General features: G+C 42.0%; 1 protein-coding gene across 13 annotated transcripts in view; it reads left to right on the top strand.

Moving 5' to 3' along the window:
* The window catches only part of DOCK9 (dedicator of cytokinesis 9), a 333,393-nt gene that overhangs the window by 209,687 nt on the left and 104,690 nt on the right, over nucleotides 1–19,016 (top strand). For all 13 annotated transcript variants that reach the window (XM_023740328.1, XM_023740325.1, XM_023740322.1 and 10 more), the window contains 7 exons: nucleotides 376–579; nucleotides 964–1,086; nucleotides 6,686–6,768; nucleotides 7,320–7,442; nucleotides 16,718–16,797; nucleotides 16,884–17,071; nucleotides 17,216–17,281. In XM_023740328.1, the coding sequence (XP_023596096.1) occupies nucleotides 376–579; nucleotides 964–1,086; nucleotides 6,686–6,768; nucleotides 7,320–7,442; nucleotides 16,718–16,797; nucleotides 16,884–17,071; nucleotides 17,216–17,281 (867 nt within the window). The remainder of the gene's footprint in view (nucleotides 1–375; nucleotides 580–963; nucleotides 1,087–6,685; nucleotides 6,769–7,319; nucleotides 7,443–16,717; nucleotides 16,798–16,883; nucleotides 17,072–17,215; nucleotides 17,282–19,016) is intronic.

Below are 19,016 nucleotides of genomic sequence, written 5' to 3'. Positions count from 1 at the left end.
GTGCTCCAGGACTTCTGAGGAGGAGTTAGGATGGTGGGTTTATGCTCAGTGCTCTGGGACTTCGGAGGAGGGGTCAGGATGGTGGGTTTCTGCTCGGTGCTCCAAAAGCCCATTTTTATCATAGATACTTGAGGACAGCAATGGTGTGTTTTCTGTAGAGCGTAAGTTAAGCAGCCAAGCACTTAAACAGTCATAGTTTTTTTTTTTTGTCTCCTAAAATTTTCCTGAACTGATGCTCTATGGCAAAGGGGGCTATTTAGCAGCCGTTTACAGCAGCGAATCATAAACAGGTCTGTTTTCTCCTTTGATAGCAGCATTGTTTTTTCCTGACAGTTTGAGCAATATTGATGGTCTGGATAATTTTGTTTTGTTCAGGTGGAGCCTTTCTTTGTTACCCTATCCCTGTTTGACATCAAATACAACCGAAAGATTTCTGCTGATTTCCACGTGGACCTGAACCATTCCTCAGTGAGGCAGATGCTGGCCACCACGCCCCCAGCCCTGATGAACGGAGGCAGGCAGACCTCACCTGTGCTTCAGGACGTCCTACAGGAAGCCGCTATGCAGTACCCCAAGCAGGTGGGGGCGCGAAGCCAGAGGCAGTGCTCCGAGGAGTGGTCTTGCACATGCTATGTAAACATATTGAGAATGCCAGATGGGACTTTGTGGTACACTGTTGGGGTAACTTAGACTGTTGGATTTTATTGACAGTATGTGTAATTAGGCAGTAGAAGCAGGCTGAGAGAGAAATGATTTTTTATTTCTTTTTTGTAAACTTCCTCCTAGTTGCCTGCCCTCCTGGGTAAATTTTTTGAGATGATGAGCTCTTGATCAGTGAACCAGTGTGGCGCTGGTGTTTCTTAGTAGCCACGCTGTTACACTGTATAGAAATGTGTGTGCTTATGGGGTTTGTTTAACGTGACTGTGACTTCTACTCACTGAAGAAAATTGTCTGTCCTCTAGGGGATATTTTCAGTCACGTGTCCTCATCCAGATATATTTCTCGTGGCCAGGATTGAGAAGGTCCTCCAGGGAAGCATCACCCATTGTGCTGAGCCGTATATGAAAAGCTCAGACTCCTCTAAGGTACGAATGACCTTCGTGGGTTGTTGTCGTTGCCAGTTGTGGTCCAGTCGGGCCCTGACTCAGGGCAGCCCCGCGCACCAGAACAGAACCAGTGCTGCCGGTCTTGTACCTTCCCTGTGATCGGTTGTGGATCACACAGTGTCCCGTTGTGACCCACGGGGTTTGCAATGTCTGATTTTCAGAATGGATCTCCAGGCCTTTCTTCCTAGTCTGTCTTGGTCTGGAAGCTCCGCTGAAACCTTTCAGCATTATAGCAACACGCAGGTCACCACTGACAGGTGGCTGGTGGCTGTGCATGAGGTGCGTTGGCCGGGAATCGAACCCAGGTCTCCTGGATGGAAGGCAAGAGTTTAACAAATGAATCACCAATGCCTAATGCCTCTTTAAAACCAAATGGGGGAATTATTTGGTGGTTCTGTGTCTGGTGGGCCAGTTTATCAGTCTGCTTTCCACACAGGTGTCATCTGTTGAGTTGACACGCTGTGGTTGCTGTAGCTGTTAGCTGTCAGCTGTCGTTGACTTGGCCGTGACTCATGGCAACCCCGTGCAGAATGGAACAAAATGTCGAGCCCTGCGCTGTCCCTGTGACTGGCTGTGGATCGGACAATGTTCTGTTGTGATCCATAGGGTTTTCATTGGCTGGTTTTTGGAAGCAGGTCACCAGGCCTTTGCTCCTAGTCTGCCATAGTCTGGAAGCTCTGCTGAAACTGTTCAGCATCATAACAACACACAAGTCTCCACTGACAGATAGGTGGTGGCTGTGCCTAGCGTGCATTGGCTGGGAGTTAAACCCGGGTCTCCCACCCGGGGGGGAGAATTCTGCCACTGAACCACCAGGGCCTCATGCTCTGTGCTCTGTCCTTTATGCTTTATGATGATTAAAAGCAGTCTGAAAAAAGAATTGATGTTTTAGTGGCTTTATGCCAAAATATTAATGCTTGAAGAAAGCAAAGTTAATTTATATCAAAGCTATATTTATATTCTAAAAGATGTAGAATACACATATTCGCTCATACATTTAACTTCATGTGTCTGCTTTTCAATGAAAAGCACGCCAGTGTATAAATAAAATGCTTCATTTAACCAGTCCATCCTGATAATCCTAAAATAATTTGCACAGGAATTACCAGTTTAATAGTAGACCATGTGCCATTAAAAGACACGTGTGTTAGATTCACATAGAGTTCATTGCACTTGTTGGATGTGTCTCTGGGTTATAGAGTTGTGTTTCGGTCCATTTACACTTACGTCTGAGTTTTATTCCATCCAGTCCTTAGTATTAAGTGTCTATTGGTTTAGACATTTGTGTTTCAGATGTAAGAGGCATGATTTTACAAATGTATCATGATACTGTGACAAGGAAAAATTCCTTCCAAATTAAGAATGTTCTTCATGTACTATACCTGTAAAAAGAAAGGATGAGTGCTTCTTTGTGTTTTCCAGGAACTCCTAGTAGAAGTCTTCGTAAACACGAGAAAGATAAGACATAGGGGGTTGTAATCGGTATATGGAACTCAGAAGTTTCTTTTCTGAGGATCAGTGTTGTAAATAGAATTTATTTTCTATAAATTCACAGAGTATTATGTATTTGTGATTAAAAAAAGGTAGCACAGAAGCTAAATAATTGAATAGAACATAGATATATATATTTTTAAGGTTTTTTTGCTGCCAGCTACTGAGAAAAAAAGTGGAATTAATTAGAAGAAAATAGACGTCTACGAGAGTGGGGACTGCTGTACTGATTCTGAGCTAAAGTGACGTTGGAGCCTTCTCCAGAATTTTGGCAGCAAATGGTTCTGAAGCTTAGATATACTTCAAAGCAGTTGCTTTTTTACCACTTGGTACTGAATTTTCTTTGTACTTTCCATTATGAGTAGGGCTTTTCTTTTTTTTTTCACTTACAAATGGAAAGGAAAGGGGGGGAAAAATTCTTCCAAGGAAACTAAGCAATAATAGGAGAAGTAAAAGAATCGAGAAAGTAAGGGATGACAGAGAGAGAGAACGTGTGAATACCTGCATACATATGTATGTTTGTCTGAATGGAAATAACTGAGCTGTGAACAGTGAAGGAGAAACATGGGGGAGCCTGGAGACTAGGAGACGATCTTATCTCAGATGGTCTGGCCGAGTAATGTCAGCAATTCAGGGCCACTGGTTTTTGTCCAGAGGGGGAGGATTATGGTGGCAGAGGTGGGATAACCTTGGGTAGAAAAGAGAAAGGAAACATTCAACATGTTTGGTGTATTTTCAAAGTAGTGTTCATTATTTGGGTGGCGGGGGGTGGTGCCTGGACATGGACATACCATAGAATTATTGAATATTAGAACTAGAAACGTTATTAGAAGTCAGCTAGCCCAAGACCTCCTTATATACTCCACAAAGCTGAGGTTTAGAAAGGTGTAGCTACCTGCTCGGTGTCACACAGCTTAGCTGCCAAATGGCTCTCGACTATCACTTCTCTGACGTGTGCTGCCCGGTTCACGTGAGCTACCGAGTGCTGTTGTACACACCAGTTTCACGATGTGCTTAGTTGTTTTGTTTTCATGTTTCATGAGAGGTCCTCTTGGAGATGGCCCTGACACAGTTACTAGGGGGTGGTCAGCAGTTGGAGTGGACACCTCAGAGGCTCTGACCTGGGTCTACTGAGTGGGCTCAGAGCTTTCTCTTCCCATCTCTGTGGTCATGCATACATCACATGTGTGTCCACCATGATGCAGAATGGTCTTTAAGGGACAGGTTCTAGGAGGCAGAAGATCTGGGTGCTGAGTGCCTAACTAACCTGGGTTCTTTGGACAAACCACTTCACCTCTCTGGGCCCCAGACATCCCATCTGTAGATAAAGGATGATGTTACTACCTGTCCCTGCTTTCCTCCCAGGGACAGTGTTAGGAGCAAACAGATGATGTGCAGACAGAAAGTGCTGTGGACGCCTCGAGGCACTGAATGCATGGAAGGACGGTATCATCATTTATTACAGCTCTAGCCAACTAAACGCCCGTTTACTCCGCGTGTTGCTTTTTTGGCTGATGAAAACCGAGTAAGGTTTGATCTCTGGAGATAAGCTGCTTTGTTTTTTTAAACCAGGTCTATGAAACCTTGGGTGAGAAGTTTTTCAAGCTCTTTTATGTTTTGATTAATAATCAGTGAATGCCCAAGATAAAATCTACTCCGCTGACTGTGTATGCCACACTTTTCCAAAGCCCATATGAACCAATTTTGTCACCTCTGCTTGCCCCATGCACGGTTTCAAATTTGACATGGCATATTGGTGCAAAAAGCATCTATCGCCGTGGATTAGACTTGACACTGTCCATTTCCCAGTGTCCACTGGGCATCTGTCGAAGTCTGCTTTTCCCTCATTACTTACGGAATGGGAAGCTCATCCATGTGTTCATTATTCCACGCATTCTTTTCCTATCGCTTCCAAAGCATTGAATTATGAGGCCCTTAAGGCTCAGTGTCCGAATAGGCAGAAGATGTTACAGAGGGATTTTGTTTCCTGTATGTCAAAGTTTTCATGTTTTCCAGGATGGCCTAGAACATTGTTTCGAGGGAATTTGTATGAAAAGTCTCTATGTGTCTGCCGTGAAGAGATTAGAGGGAGGGAGTGGGGGAAGGGAAGGAGGGAGGGAGAGAAGGAAATGGAAAAAAAATCCCAACTTTCATACATAATATGTTCTCTCTGCACCCTTGGTAAGTCTGAGTGCTCAGCCCATGTTAGCTACAGGGAAGAATGAAACTTAATGGAAACCTTGTGTTTTAACTTTAAAATTTATGCAAGTATTTCAGTGCGGTGTTTACTCCACAACACACTCATTATTGTTAAAACCTAAAAATAATAGTTTCTGCCTGAAAATATTAAAGTAAAATTGTTGCTCCAGGAAGATAGACCACTTTACATAGTGACCACATATACCAGGGACCCCACTTTGTCACCCTGCAAAGGTATGAATCTATCCTCTTTGAAAGGGAAGGACTAGATGGTCTCCTGACATTTTTTTTCCAGTACAGATTTATGTTTTCCTGTTGGGTCACAAAGGCAGCACTTCCCAGAGCATGATTATGGTAGAATCATAAAGTTTTGTAACTGGAAGATAATGAAAGGTACAGCCAAGCTCTTGCATTTCTTCTGATGCACATCTGGGCAGACTCAAACCTCCAACCTTCCAGTGAGCAGCTAAGTGCGTTAACCATTTGCACCATTCAGGAACACCTTGATGTACTTAAGTAATGTAAAAGACCCTTCAGCCCACTGCTCTGACTCTCTGAATCAATCAAATTTTGTATTGATAACAATGCAGTGTCACAGTACAAGCAAATTTGGGGGAAATTTGGTATTCTCTGCTTTAGCAGTAGCGATATAGGTGATTAATGATGGAACTGTCAGGCGTACATACCTTGGGCCAAAAGCAAATATGATTTGCTGTGCACTACAGGGTTAATCAGTCAACCCACAACAAACCAAAGTTGGTCATGAGGAAGTGAAAATAACAGTCACTTATGCTTAAAAAGCAAGAACACAGCAATTGAACACCCTGGCCAACTTAAGTCAATACCCATAATGCCTTTCTCATGGATTGAACTGTGTCCCCCCAACATGTGTGTCAACTTGGCTAGGCCATGATTCCCAGTGTTGTGGGATTGTCCACCATTTTGTCGTCTAATGTGATTTTCCTATGTATTGTAAATCCTACCTCTATGATGTTAATGAGGCAGGATTAGAGGCAGTTATGTTAATGAGGCAAAACTCAATCTACAAGATTAGGTTGTGTCTTAAGACAATCTCTTTTGAGATATAAAAAAGAAGCAAGCAGAGAGACAGAGGGACCTCATGCCACCAAGAGTGAAGAACCAGGAGGGGAGCACGTCCTTTGGACCCAGGGTCCCTGCACTGAGAAGCTCCTAGACCCAGGGGAAGACTGATGACAAAGACCTTCCCCCAGAGCCAACAGAGAGAGAAAGACTTCCCCTGAATTCAGACTTCTGGCCTCCTAGACTGTGAGAGAATAAACTTCTGTTTGTTAAAGCCATCCACTTGTGGTATTTCTGTCACAGCAGCACTAGATAATGAATAATGAATATTTTTCCTCCAAATTGTGGGAATCTGCACAAGCCAGTGCACATTAGGAGCTGCGGAAACTTAGTGTTTTAGTGTTCTCATAAAACTCTAGTAATGTGATATATTTTTGCATGAATACCAAGTATTAATAATTATTAATAACTCAGTGAGCCAATGATAAGCCGTAGTCATAAAGAACTATTAAAGCCTATGAAGTTGTTTGCCTGTTGCCTGTGAAGACCAAAGAAAAGAATCATGCATTTTGCATTTTGGAAACAGCCCTCATTCTATAAAGAGGAGTCTCTTAGAATGCCAGGTTGTGATCTGTTCTTGGAGAATCACTGCTAGAAAATACATTAAACAAACAACTCTGGGCTGACCGTAGCTCCAGCTGTATTCATTACTGTAAAATGCATTTCTCTGTGCGTCTGGTACTGTGCTAACAGCTTGTTTAATGAATGTGTGATGATGGGTCTTTACATCATAGTTCTCCTGTCAGTGAGATGCAGCACCTCATCATTTTATTCTGATGTCTTCAAGGTTGCCCAGAAGGTGCTGAAGAACGCCAAGCAGGCGTGCCAAAGACTAGGACAGTACCGAATGCCGTTTGCTTGGGCAGCAAGGTAGGGGAGCACCTTTCCTACCTTTTATTTAGATACATGGGTATAGATAGGTAGATAGACCAACCTATTCTGTTTCAGTTGTCCAGAGAAAAAGAGGATTAGAAAATGTAAAATTATAGTGTGTAAAATTAAGTCTGAAGAAATCATTTCTTAGAGTTGTATAGAGGAAAGAGGGTGGGCTGGAGGGTGGCGGCGTTGGAGCGAGCAGGGTGGAGAGGAGTGTTTGCTGCAGAGCTGGGATCCCAAGTCCCAGCCACACGTCTCCAGCCAGGAGGGCTGGCAGCCCAGTGAGGCTGCAGGTTTGGTCTCCTAATTACCTGACTCTGTATGTTGTTTCCTAAGCGCAAGCCATTTGCTGGAACTATTTTCTATGTAAATTGAGTTAGCTGTGTTCACCCTCATAAATATCTTCCATGTTTTGAGATAATGCGATTTTCTTGGTGATGGCTAATGGAATAATAATTCATCTTCACATAGAAACCAGAGTTAAATTATGGATTTATTTTGGTCTTTGGAAAACCCGATTTAGAAATGTTTCTTTGGTATTTCAGGACATTGTTTAAGGATGCATCTGGAAACCTTGACAAGAACGCCAGATTTTCTGCTCTCTACAAGCAGGACAGCAATAAGCTATCAAATGACGACATGCTGAAGTTACTTGCAGACTTTCGGAAGTGAGTTACAAGGCCTTATTTATTTGCACATCTGAAAAACAGACGTTGTGAGGGTGGGGGGTGGAGCAGTCTTTGAAATTGCTCAGCTCAAGCATCATGGGGGTTGTTGGAATGGGAACAGCCTATGCTAAGGAGCGTGGAAATTTCCTCAAGTTCTTGGGAAGGAAAAAAAGGTTTAAAATCAGAATAACCTGGCTAATTTGAGTTCTGTGGAGAATCTTTTTGGTGGTGCTGTGAAGGCTGGGTAGAAATGAGCCTGGGGAGGAAGGAGACAATTGAGAAGCCTTTGACAGGAGATGACTATGGGCCCAGCGAAGCCACTGAGAGTGGAGACAGGAGGAAGTGAACCTATTCAGGGCATGTCAAAGAACCAGAATTATTGTGCCCTAGGTTTCTGATTGGGTGTGAGAGCAGAACAAGAAAGAAGTGGGTGGTAGTCTAAGATGAATACTTCCAGGCTTCTGACTTGCATGATGGATTGACTCATGGTACCATAACTGAATGAGTGAATGGGGGAGAATGATAGTAGCTTATATAACCCAAAACCAAGCCATTGCTGTTGAGTTGATTCTGACTCATAGCGACCCTATAGGACAGAGTAGAGCTGCCCCATAGGGTTTCCAAAGAGCAGCTGGTGGATTCAAACTGCTGACCTTTTTGTTAGCAGCCAAGCTCTTAACCACTGTACCACCAGGGCTATTTTTAGACATTGTGCTAAATGCTTCATCCATATAAATGGGCAAATCTATGGGTAGGTAATATTGCCATCCCCGCGTTACAGAGGAAGAAGTTGAGGCAGAGAAGTAGAGCAACATGTCCAACATCACACAGATAGTAGTAGGTAGAAATCAGTCTGTCCCAAAGGTCCGTGCTCTTAACCACTGTGCTATTCTGCCTGTCCATCTTAGCAAGTTCACTTCTGAACCTATAAAGCTGATTTCCTTTGCTAGGGATATGGATTTTAGAAATTTTCTGGGAAACTTCTGGGAATGAGAAGTAACTGAGGGTATTAAGAGATAGTGAAATGAAAAGAGCAGCTAAGAGCCAGGAGCTGACTATTCAATGCCATATGTACCTTTAATGGTTTTTTTTTTTTAATTTAAAACAATGCATATAAGTATAAAAACAATATTATCAGTTTGCCTAGAACTCAAGAATGGTTGTTTAACTTTCTTTAACTTCATTTTTGCCTTTTTCTAGCTTCTCTCTTCAGTTGTAAAACTAGAAGAGACATGCGTAAGTCATAGGAACAGGCTCAATAAATTCCAAAAACTTAGATATTTCTAATAATTCCTTATAATTTGACCATGTCAACAAGTGTCTTCAGCTTTAGAGATGATGTGGAATCCCTTTATCAAGAGATTTAAAAGGGGGAAAGAGGAAGAAATAATTGTAGATGGATCAAGGTGGGTTTTTATGAAAGTGATGAAGAATTCTCAAGGTTCCTTTCAGTTCTGTGATTTTATAATTCTTGATTGTCTTGATTTTTTCCTTTCCATTTTGGGCCTTAATGGGAAGTGCAGTCCTAATTTTCCCTTCACTAATTTCCTTCCCTGTACCAATGAGGTTTGTAGTTCAGCAAAGCAGCTCAAGTACACACCTACTGGGGTGATGGTGAATAAATCCTTCCCCACCTAACTTAGGTAATTAGAGCAGGGATAGATGAGGATGCAGAATACAGGATGAGTCGTCACTGGGCTTAGCCTCACTGTGTTCTGGACCACGCAGGTGTCCCTAATTGCTGGCCACACACCTGACCATCACGTGTCCTGATACGGAAGGGGACCTGGTCTGAGAGTGCACCTGGATCCTCTGAGAATCTGTCACTGTTCTTGGAAGGCTAAATGAAATATTTATACTTTATTTTAGTTTCTAAATAATAGAGGTTCTTTTGCTTAAAAAGTAATGCATGTTCATTATAGAAATTTTGAGAAGTACAGAAAAATGGCTTAGCTATAGTGCTGCCCTCACTGGAGGACCATCCTGAACATTTGGGGGCATTTCCCTTCTGATTCTTTCGTTGGTTGGGTGTAGTTGTGGTCGTACTGCAGATGTATCTTCCCTTGCGCGAGTACTTTTTGCAGGTGTCACACAGGTTTATACACCGCTTATAGTGCCTCCATAGTAGCTCATTGAGCGCACGGACCGTGGATTGTTTACTTTTGCACATTTACAGTGTTTCTAATCTTTCAGGCTTGTATATTCACATTTTAACATCCTAAAAAAAACCCTTTTATTGATAATAAGTAACATTTAATCATACGTACTGTGTTGCAAAAACCTCGTCGCCGTCGAGTCGATTCTGACTCATAGCGATCCTATAGGACAGGGTAGAACTGCCCCATAGGGTTTCCAAAGAATGGCTGGTAGATTCAAACTACCGACCTTTTGGTTAGCAGCCGAGTTCTTACCCACTGCACCACCAGGGCTCCCATACTGTGTTGGCATACAGTAATTATTGTCATTTCTTTTATTTGAGTTCCAGGAAACTTGTTTATAGAATAAACATGTTTATAGAATAAAAAGTTACCTTTTTTGAAAAGTGGTCACCTTTGGTTAAATGGATTAGAATGTTTTCTCTCACTAGAATATGTAATAAATATTAATGATATAGGTCTCCATGTACTCACTTAGGAAATGAACACATTATATGGTTAGGGAGGAAAACTACATCTGTGTGACCTACTTTTTTAAAAGAAAATATGTTACATATTTCTCTTTGTATGTAAGTGAATGAATGGATAGGAAAGTGGTTAGCTAGATGGAGAGACAAACTGGCATAAGAATAGCCACGTAGGATATACGCCAAGGTGCTAATCACTGTTACCTCTGAGTCGTGGGCCTGTGGATGATTTTTCATTCACCGCTTTATCGTTTTCCTCAATTTTACGTGAATTTTTTTAACTAACATTCGCTATTGTATTCACAATAAACAGACAATGGAGTTTGTAAAATGTGATGGTGGTTGGAAGCCCTGTCTTAAAGTTACCTCCTAAGCTGGTTAACCTGAGTCCCCTACTCCCAGCAGTGACTCTTCAGAGAACCCCCAGCACAGGGTCTGTCTTCTTCAGTGGGGGCTGGAGGATGGGGTTCACGAGGTCATTATCAAAAAGCCATCTGAGGGCAAAGCCACGGCCAGCCAGCAAGCAGCACAGACCTTTGCTGGCTGAGAGCACAGGGAGAAGCTGGCTGTGGGTTCTTCCCCTCCACAGCAGGCCTTCCTGCCTGTGCTCACTTACAAGGATTTAGTGGGAAGAGTGTGCTCCAGGCAGCTAAAGACCCAGAAACTGGAAAATAAGGGCCAGATGCTAACAGCATTGGAATACACACAGCAGAGGGGGAGCAGTAGCCTTCCCTGTAAGAATGCAGAAGTGTCAGTGTCCCAGCCTGTTTTCTTCACAGTAGAGTTAGGGAAGCGGACCATTCCTTTTTTGTTGTTGGTTGGTTGGTTGTGTCTTAGTCATCTAGTGCTGCTATAACAGAAATACCGCAAGTGGATGGCTTCAACAAAAAGAAGTTTGTTCTCTCACAGTCTAGTAGGCTACAAGTCCAAATTCAAGGCATCAGCTCCAGGAAAAAGCTTTCTGTCTCTGTTGGCTCTGGAGGAAGGTCCTTGCCATCAATCTTCTCTTGGTCTAGTAGCTGCTCTGGCACAGGGATCCCAGGTCCAAAGGACACGCTCCGCTCCAGGTGCTGCTTTCTTGGTGGTGTGAGGTCCCCAACTCTCTGTTCACTTCCCTTTTATCTCTTGTAAGATAAAAGTGATGCAGGCCACACCACAGGGAAACTTCCTTTACATTGGATCAGAGATGTGACCTGAGTTAAGGGTGTTATATCTGACCCTTATCCTCTTTAACCTTATCTAATCTTGCCTCATTAATCACAAACAGAGATTAGGATTTACAACACATGAGGAAAGTTACATCAATCACAAAATAGAAGACAACCACACAATACTGGGAATCATGGCCTAACAAAGTTGACGCATATTTTTGGGGAACACAATTCAATCCATGACTGTTTGTTTGTTTGTTTGTTTTTTAACCTCAGCTTTGCTCTTTTTCTTTTATTTTTTTACAGGATATAGTCTGATGTTAGTGGCCCGGGCACACAGATTGAATCCAAAGCTATTGTTGGTTCTTTTCCCATTATTGTCTCAAAATGTCATTTAATATTAGATAAAAAAAAAAAAATTTTTTCCCTGAAATTCTTATGATAGGAATTGCTAACTTAAAGTCAGTTGTAAATAAAAGACAAATGGAAATGAGAGGAACCTTGAGAGAAAGTGATTCTGCAACTTAGAGCTTGCGATAGGCAAAGTGGGTATATTCCTCATAATCTCTAGTCTTAAGGAGACAAAAAGTCAGAATTTTTAGGGAAACCTGTTTCAGATGAACAGTATTCCAGGATAAACCCAGAAGTGGCAGCGAGACAGTTACATGTGAGACTGATAACAGTAATGTCTGAGAAATCTCAAAAACTGGAGGTAGCAACTTTTCAAAAACGGGAGATTAGATGCTGAGTCTGTAGGCCACTGAGTTTTAAGGGTCCTTGGCAACGTCCTAAAAGAAATTGTGAAACAGATGGCTTATGAAAAACCATAAGGCAGCGTTCTGTTTTCTAGTAATAAGCCATGTCATGTGGAACTAGGCATCCTAATCACATTGCTTCTTCTCTCTCATTAATTGGGTTACGAAGCTGCTACAGTAGAGGATTGCAGAGTCTTTGGCAGAGTGTATATACCATGATATCCTCTGAACGAGTCAGAGAAATGCTGCATGCATGAGAAGACAGTTGTTCAACTTCTGGAGTGACCAGATGCAAGGACAAATGATTAATGGCTGGTATCAGTCTGGAGATGGTCTCTAGGGGTTTGAGAAGGAGCCTGTTCTTGGCAATATCTTATGCAATATCTTCATCAATGACATTTATGACAGTATAACTGGTGGATTAAATGCGTTCATGGCATAAAGCTATTAGGAATATCCAATATGTTAGATGTTAGAATCTGGAGTTAGGAAGATTTTGACCACCGAGAAACGGCTCAGATCTAGAAAGATGAAATTTCATAACGACAAAAACAAAATCCTGTTCTGAGGTCCAAAAACATAATTGTGTAAATCCAAGGTGGCATGATGTAGCATAAGCTATGTCATGTGGAACTAGGCATCCTAATCACATTGCTTCTTCTCTCATTAATTGGGTTACGAAGCTGCTACAGGAGAGGATTGCAGAGTCTTTGGCAGAGTGTATATACCATGATATCCTCTGAACGAGTCAGAGAAATGCTGAATGCATGCGAAGACAGTTGTCAGTAAAGTATATGAAAGAATATTCAGAAATTTTAGATGATTGCAAATTTAATGTAGTTCACCAGAGTGGTGTGGCTACCCAAAACTGATAGTATTTTGGCTGTATTAATATATTATTCAAAACCAGAGGGCTTCCCCATCCCAACTGGTCAGACCATTCTGGGCGTAATCTATGCAATTCTGGGTACCATGTTGTAAATGAGACATTCTTGTAGTAGAGAAATGGCACTGGAGGAAGATGCAAAAGAGCTGAGAACAGAGGACTTCAGAAAGATACAGTAATTGTGTTTAGACGGTTGAAAGGTATTCTATAGAGGAACATAACTAGGCTCATTGATGAATGGAAGTTTCAGGGATGAAGGAGCCCTGGTGGCATGGTGGTTAAGCGCTTGTCTGCTAATACAGTTTCTAGCAAAACGGTGGGTACAAAGCAGGTGCTCAGTGGATATTTGTTCCTGTATTTGGTCAAACCTCAATCCAATACAGGAATCTCTGTCTGTTTCTCTTTTCACAGCTGTTAGGGTTTTATGTATTTTGGAGCCCTATCATTGGATATGTATATATTTATTATGGTTATGTCCTCTTGGTAAATTAACCCTTTAATCATTATGTAATGTACTTCCTTATCTTTTATGGTAGATTTTGATTTAAAGTCTATTTCATCAGAGATTAATATTGCCATTCCTGTTCTTTTTTGGTTGTTTGCTTGATATATTTTTTCTATCCTTTGAGTTTTAGTTTATTTATGTCTTTGTGACTAAAGTGTATCTCTTGTAGAAGCATATTGATGGGTTTTTTTTTTTTTTTTAATCCATTCTGCTACTCTCTGTCTCTTTACTGGTGTATTTAAGCCATTTCTATTCAGTGTGATTATCAATAGATATAAGTTTATTGCTCTCATTTTGTTGTGCTTTTTTTTTTTTTTTTTTTTTTTTTGTGGTGGTGATGGTTTCTTTGTTCTGCTTAATTTTCTGTCCTGAGTGCTTTTTGTTTGTGGATTTTCTTTTCATTTCTTTCTTTGTTGTTGATTTTGTGTTTACTGAGTCTTTATGTTTTTCTTCTTTTTTGATGAGTAGGTTTGTTAGCTTTCTTTGTGGTTACCTTGAAATTTACCCTTATCTTCATAAGTTTAAGGCAGTCTTTTATTTCTTGATACTGCATTGACTTTCTCACCGTATGAAAGGTCTATAACTACACCATTTATTCCCCCTTTTCACTTTGATGTTGTTGTTATTTACAGATTGATGTCTCTGTTCCCTGTTTTCAGTCTTTTAGCTTTGTTTTATTTTTGAAAATTCTTTATCTGGGTTGGTATCTGGCTGATGCTGTCCTGTTTCCTAATCTCAAGTTGTCTGATGTTGCTGGTTCTCTGTCCAAAGGACTCTCTTTAATATTTCTTATCTGGTTTTTACAGATTCCCTTAATTTCTATTTATCTGGAAATGTCCTAATTTTGCCATCGTATCTGAGAGACTGTTTTGCTTGATGTGTAATTTTTGGTTGGCAGGGTGTTTTTCAAGGTTTTATGTATGTCATTCCATTGCCTTCTTGCCTGCATGGTTTCTGCGGGGTAATTAGAGTGTAGTCCTATTGGTTCCCCTTTGTAGATGATTTTTTGCTTTTCTCAAACTGCTCTCAGGATTTTCTTTGTCTTTGGTTTTGGCAGGTTTGATTATGATATGTCTTAGTTAACTTTCTTTTGGGATCTATCCTGTATGGGGTTCGTTGAGTTTCTTAGAAGAATGTCTTCCCATCTTTCGTGATATTAGGGAAGTTTCCTGCCAGCAAATCTTCGGCAGCTCTGTATTTTTTGTTTGTTTGTTTTGCCTCCTCCTGTTCTGGAGTTCTGATCATGTGTAAATTTTTCCTCTTGATAGTGCCCGCAAAATTCTTAGGCTTTCTTCATTCTTTTTTTTATTTTTCCTCAAACAAATTGGTGTCAAGGGATTTGTCCTCTATTTTGCTGATTCTGTCTTCCATTGTTTCAGTTCTACTCCTATGTCCTTCTATTGAGTTATAGATTTCTGATATTTATTGGTAATCTTTTGGATTTCTAGTTGTTGTTCTTGTATGGTTTCTGATTATCTATTTTGTCGTTTTGTTCTTATATTGTTTTCCTGAATTCGTCTATTGTTTTTTCTGTGCTTTCCTTGATTTTGTCTGTGTTTTTCTTGGTTTTGTCTGTTTTTGTTGATCTCTTGGAGAACCTTATATATTGGTCTTTTGAATTCTTTATCTGGTAGTTCCATTACTATTTCTTCCTCCAGAAGGTTTTCTAGTTCTTTATTTTGGTCACTTACTGGAGCCATCTTGTCCTGTGTCTTTACATGATTTAGTATTGTCTGTTGTCTCCAAGGCATTATGTGTTATTGTATTTATTTGTTGTGTGTTTGTTTGCTACATCCTGGTTTTTTGCTTTGTTTTAATATATCTGAGTAGGTGGGTGTGTAAGTGTGGATCTCTATTCACTGGTCTTGTGGGTGGCTGATGACAGCTGATGTTGGTGAGGTGTTGTGTCTGTCTGGCCAGTTACCTGGGCATGGGTACAGGAAGTGTTCTCACGGTCACTGGGTTGGATGCAGTGTGTGCACACTTCCTGGTGGTTGGGGCAAAGGTGCCTGGGTCATCAGTCACTGGGCGTGTGGCACAGAAACTCTCACCGATGGTCTTGGGTGGGCAGGGCTATGTGGGGGTAGTTGGAGCAGGCACAAGCCTCCGGTTGTGGGGGGCGGATGATGTAGGGGGTGAGTTAAGGGGGATGCTGCAAGTCCATGAGTGCCTGCTAGGAGGTCATGCCCCTGTCCACTAGAGCGTGATATGGGGGAGGGTGTGCTGCTGGTCCTCAGTCCCCCAGTGCATGTAGCTGGAGGGAGCAGGGAGTCCCACTGGTGTGTGGGCCCCAGCATGGGAAGCTGGGCATAGGAGTGGGTGTACCACTCCTCGGGCCCCTGGCACAGTTGGCTGGGCAGAACAGGGGGTGCCACAGATCCCTGGTGCTGGCAGTCAGGCAGAGGAGCAGACACCACTGGTCCATGGGCCCTGGCTTGGGTGGCTGGGCTTAGGAGTGGGCACCACCATTCTGCAGGCCCCCAGCGTGGGTGGGTGGGTAGAAGAGGGGGTGCTGCCCGTCCATGGGCCCTGGCTCGGTTGGCTGGGCATAGGAGTGGACGCTGCCATTCTACAGGCCCCCAGTGTGGTTGGATGGGTGGGAGAGGGAATGCCGCCCATCTATGGGCCCCTGGCGCTAGTGGATAGCAGAGAGGTGGGTGCTGCCAGTCCATGGCCCCCAGCTTGAAGGGCAGGGCAGTTGTGGGTGCCACCAGATCATGATCACATGCGGGGTGGGATGGATGAGACAGATGGAGAGTACATCGCAGGTCCACAGGCCTCCAGCATGGGGTGTTGGAGGGGCACGATGGGTGAAGTGAGCGCACTTAACTTTCACAGGGTGAGGAGCGCTCCTGCCTGGTTCTGGACGTGGGTGTAGACTCGCTTGTGCTTGGCTGCACCAGTGATGGGGGCTTCGGCCGGGATCACTGCTTGCTTTGTCTCAGTATGGCTACACTGTGCATGTTTGGCTGGCAGGGCACCAGTGATCCATAATTTTCCGTGTCTGCAGTCTCTCCTTCTGCTTGGCCGTTGGTTCTAGTTTTCAGCCTTGCTTTTTGATGCTCAGAGTTCCAAACTTGTCATCTATATCGGATTCACTTTTCTCCTGTCTTTGTTGTAAGAGAGACGTTATGAGGCATCTGACTATGCTGCCGTCTTACACCGTGTCCCAGGATGTATTCTTAAACTTAATTTTTCCTGTTTCTTTTTCCTTTTTTTTAATGTGCCTACTAGAAAATTAAAAATTACCTTCATGATTTGTGTTATGTTTGTCTGAGAAGTGCTGCTCTAGAATTCAGGTTTTAGAGGTAACCTAACTTTAAAACATTTGACTTTTCTTTTCTTTCATTTTCAGACCCGAGAAGATGGCTAAACTCCCAGTGATCTTAGGCAACCTAGACATTACAATTGATAATGTTTCCTCTGACTTCCCTAGTAAGTGTGAGTTCTATGTAATCAATGGACACAATTTTGTTTGGTTGGTTTTTGCTTCAATCTGATTTGTTTTAATATCTTTCCAGATTATGTTAATTCATCATACCTTCCCATGAAGCAGTTTGAAACCTGTACTAAAACTCCAATCACCTTTGAAGTAGAGGAGTTTGTGCCCTGCATACCAAAACACACTCAGCCTTACACCATCTACAATAATCACTTTTATGTTTACCCTAAGTACTTGAAATATGACAGTCAAAAGTCTTTTGCCAAGGTGAGTGCAAGGATTGGGGTTTCATTTTTTATATCAAAGTCTCTTAGGATTTGGCTTCCCCTGCTCTTTTATAAATACTTACATATTCTAACTTTTTGTTTTGGTTTATTTTCTTTTTCTTGCCCCCTTGAAATATTGCTGCAGGCCAGAAATATTGCTGTTTGTATTGAATTTAAAGATTCAGATGAGGAAGATGCTCAGCCTCTGAAGGTTTGTTTTTTATGTATGTTCACAAGCATACTTTTTTACATTTTAAAAATTATATTGTACAACTAAAGGAATTTTTAGCACATTTTAATGGACGCAGACACAAAAACATGTAACATTGCGTGTAACATAGCCACATGTGCTGTACCTTACAGAATGTGAAATAATTAAGTTCTTGCTCCTCATTGACTACTTCTGTTTTGTTATGCTCTTTAGGGATGAAGATTTCTTATATTCAATCCAATAAGTATTTATTGTGCACTTGCGTAAGCCAGGCATTGTTTACGGTGCTAAGAATTATGTTATTAATATTGATAATAGTAATAATAAAATATTAACAATAAACCGGTTGCCTTCAAGTCAGTTTCAACTCATGAAGGCCCCACATATGTCAGAGTAGAACTATGCTCCATAGGGTTTTCAGTGGCTGTTTTTTCAGAAGTAGATTGCCAGGCTTTTCTCCCCGGGTACCTCGGGGAGGACTCAAATTTTCAACCTTCTGATTAGCAGCCTAACGCATTAACCATTTGCACCACCCAAGGACTTCAGACAAACCCGTTGCTGTGGAGTCAACTCTGACTCATGGTGACCCCGTCTGTGTCAGAGCAGAAGTGTGCCTCATAGAGTTTCCCATGGCTGATTTTTTTAGAAGTAGATCACCAAACCTTTCTTCTGAGGTACCTCCAGCCTTTTGGTTAGCAGCCAATTGCGTTAAGCATTTGCACCACTCAGGGACTTCAGATTAACAATAGATGACATTTATTAAATATTTATTATAGTAATAATGATAAAACAAAAACAAACCCATTGCCGTCGAATCCATTCTGACTCATAGTGACGATACAGGACATTAGAACTGCACCATATGGTTTCCAAGGAGCAGCTGGTGGATTCGAACTGCCGACTTCTTAGTTAGCTGCCATAGCACTTAACCACTGCACCACCAGGGCAACAGTGATAGTAGTAGATTATAGTTTACATTTTTGGAACACTTATTATATTCCAAGCACTTCTCTTAGTGCTTTATGTGTATTGAACTCTCTTAATTTTCATAATAGTCTTTTGAGTTAGGTACTATCATTACTGCCATTTTTTGGATGAGGAGACTAATGCACAGAATTTAAACCAATTGCATAGGGTCGTATATTAACATTTAGTGCACCCAGGATTTAAACCCAGGCAGTCTGGCTCCAGAGCCCGTTTTCTTTACTGTAAGTATGTTAAAATGACTGTCAAAGAAGAGAAGCATACAAAGACGCAAAGAAGAGTAAAATACAGTTTCCGTCCACAAGGAGCCACAGTTAATTAGGAAAGACAGACATGGAGAAAATATATGTAATAAATTAGTCCTTTGGCAACACAGAAGGTACTGAAAACTTTTTTTTTTCTTTTTGGAAAAAAACAAATAATTATTACAGAAGGGGCATACAGAAAATGCTGAGGGAATGCAGAGAGGGGAGTTAGTCATCTCTCCTTTCTGGCCTGGCTGTGTCAAGGAAGTGAACAGTGAGCAGGGAGGAAGCAGTCCCAGGCCAGAACATGCAGGAGAGGGGAGAGGGCTCGGAGAGGGGCCTGAAGGTGAGAGAGACCCAGCTGTAAGGGGGCTTCAGGCCTGGAGCCTCTGCGGGCAGAGAAAAATCCATCCCAGGCGGTTGTGCTAAGTTTGTCCTGCAGGAGTGCCTCTTTGTTTCCAGCACTTCTGAGTTTAATTTCTTCATGAAGCAAATACTAGTGTTTC

Source organism: Trichechus manatus, unplaced genomic scaffold, assembly GCF_000243295.1.
Source record: "Trichechus manatus latirostris isolate Lorelei unplaced genomic scaffold, TriManLat1.0 scaffold00153, whole genome shotgun sequence".
Lineage (NCBI taxonomy): Eukaryota > Metazoa > Chordata > Mammalia > Sirenia > Trichechidae > Trichechus > Trichechus manatus.
The sequence above is the reverse complement of the archived record's forward strand: the minus strand, read 5'-3'. Positions and strand labels throughout refer to the sequence as shown.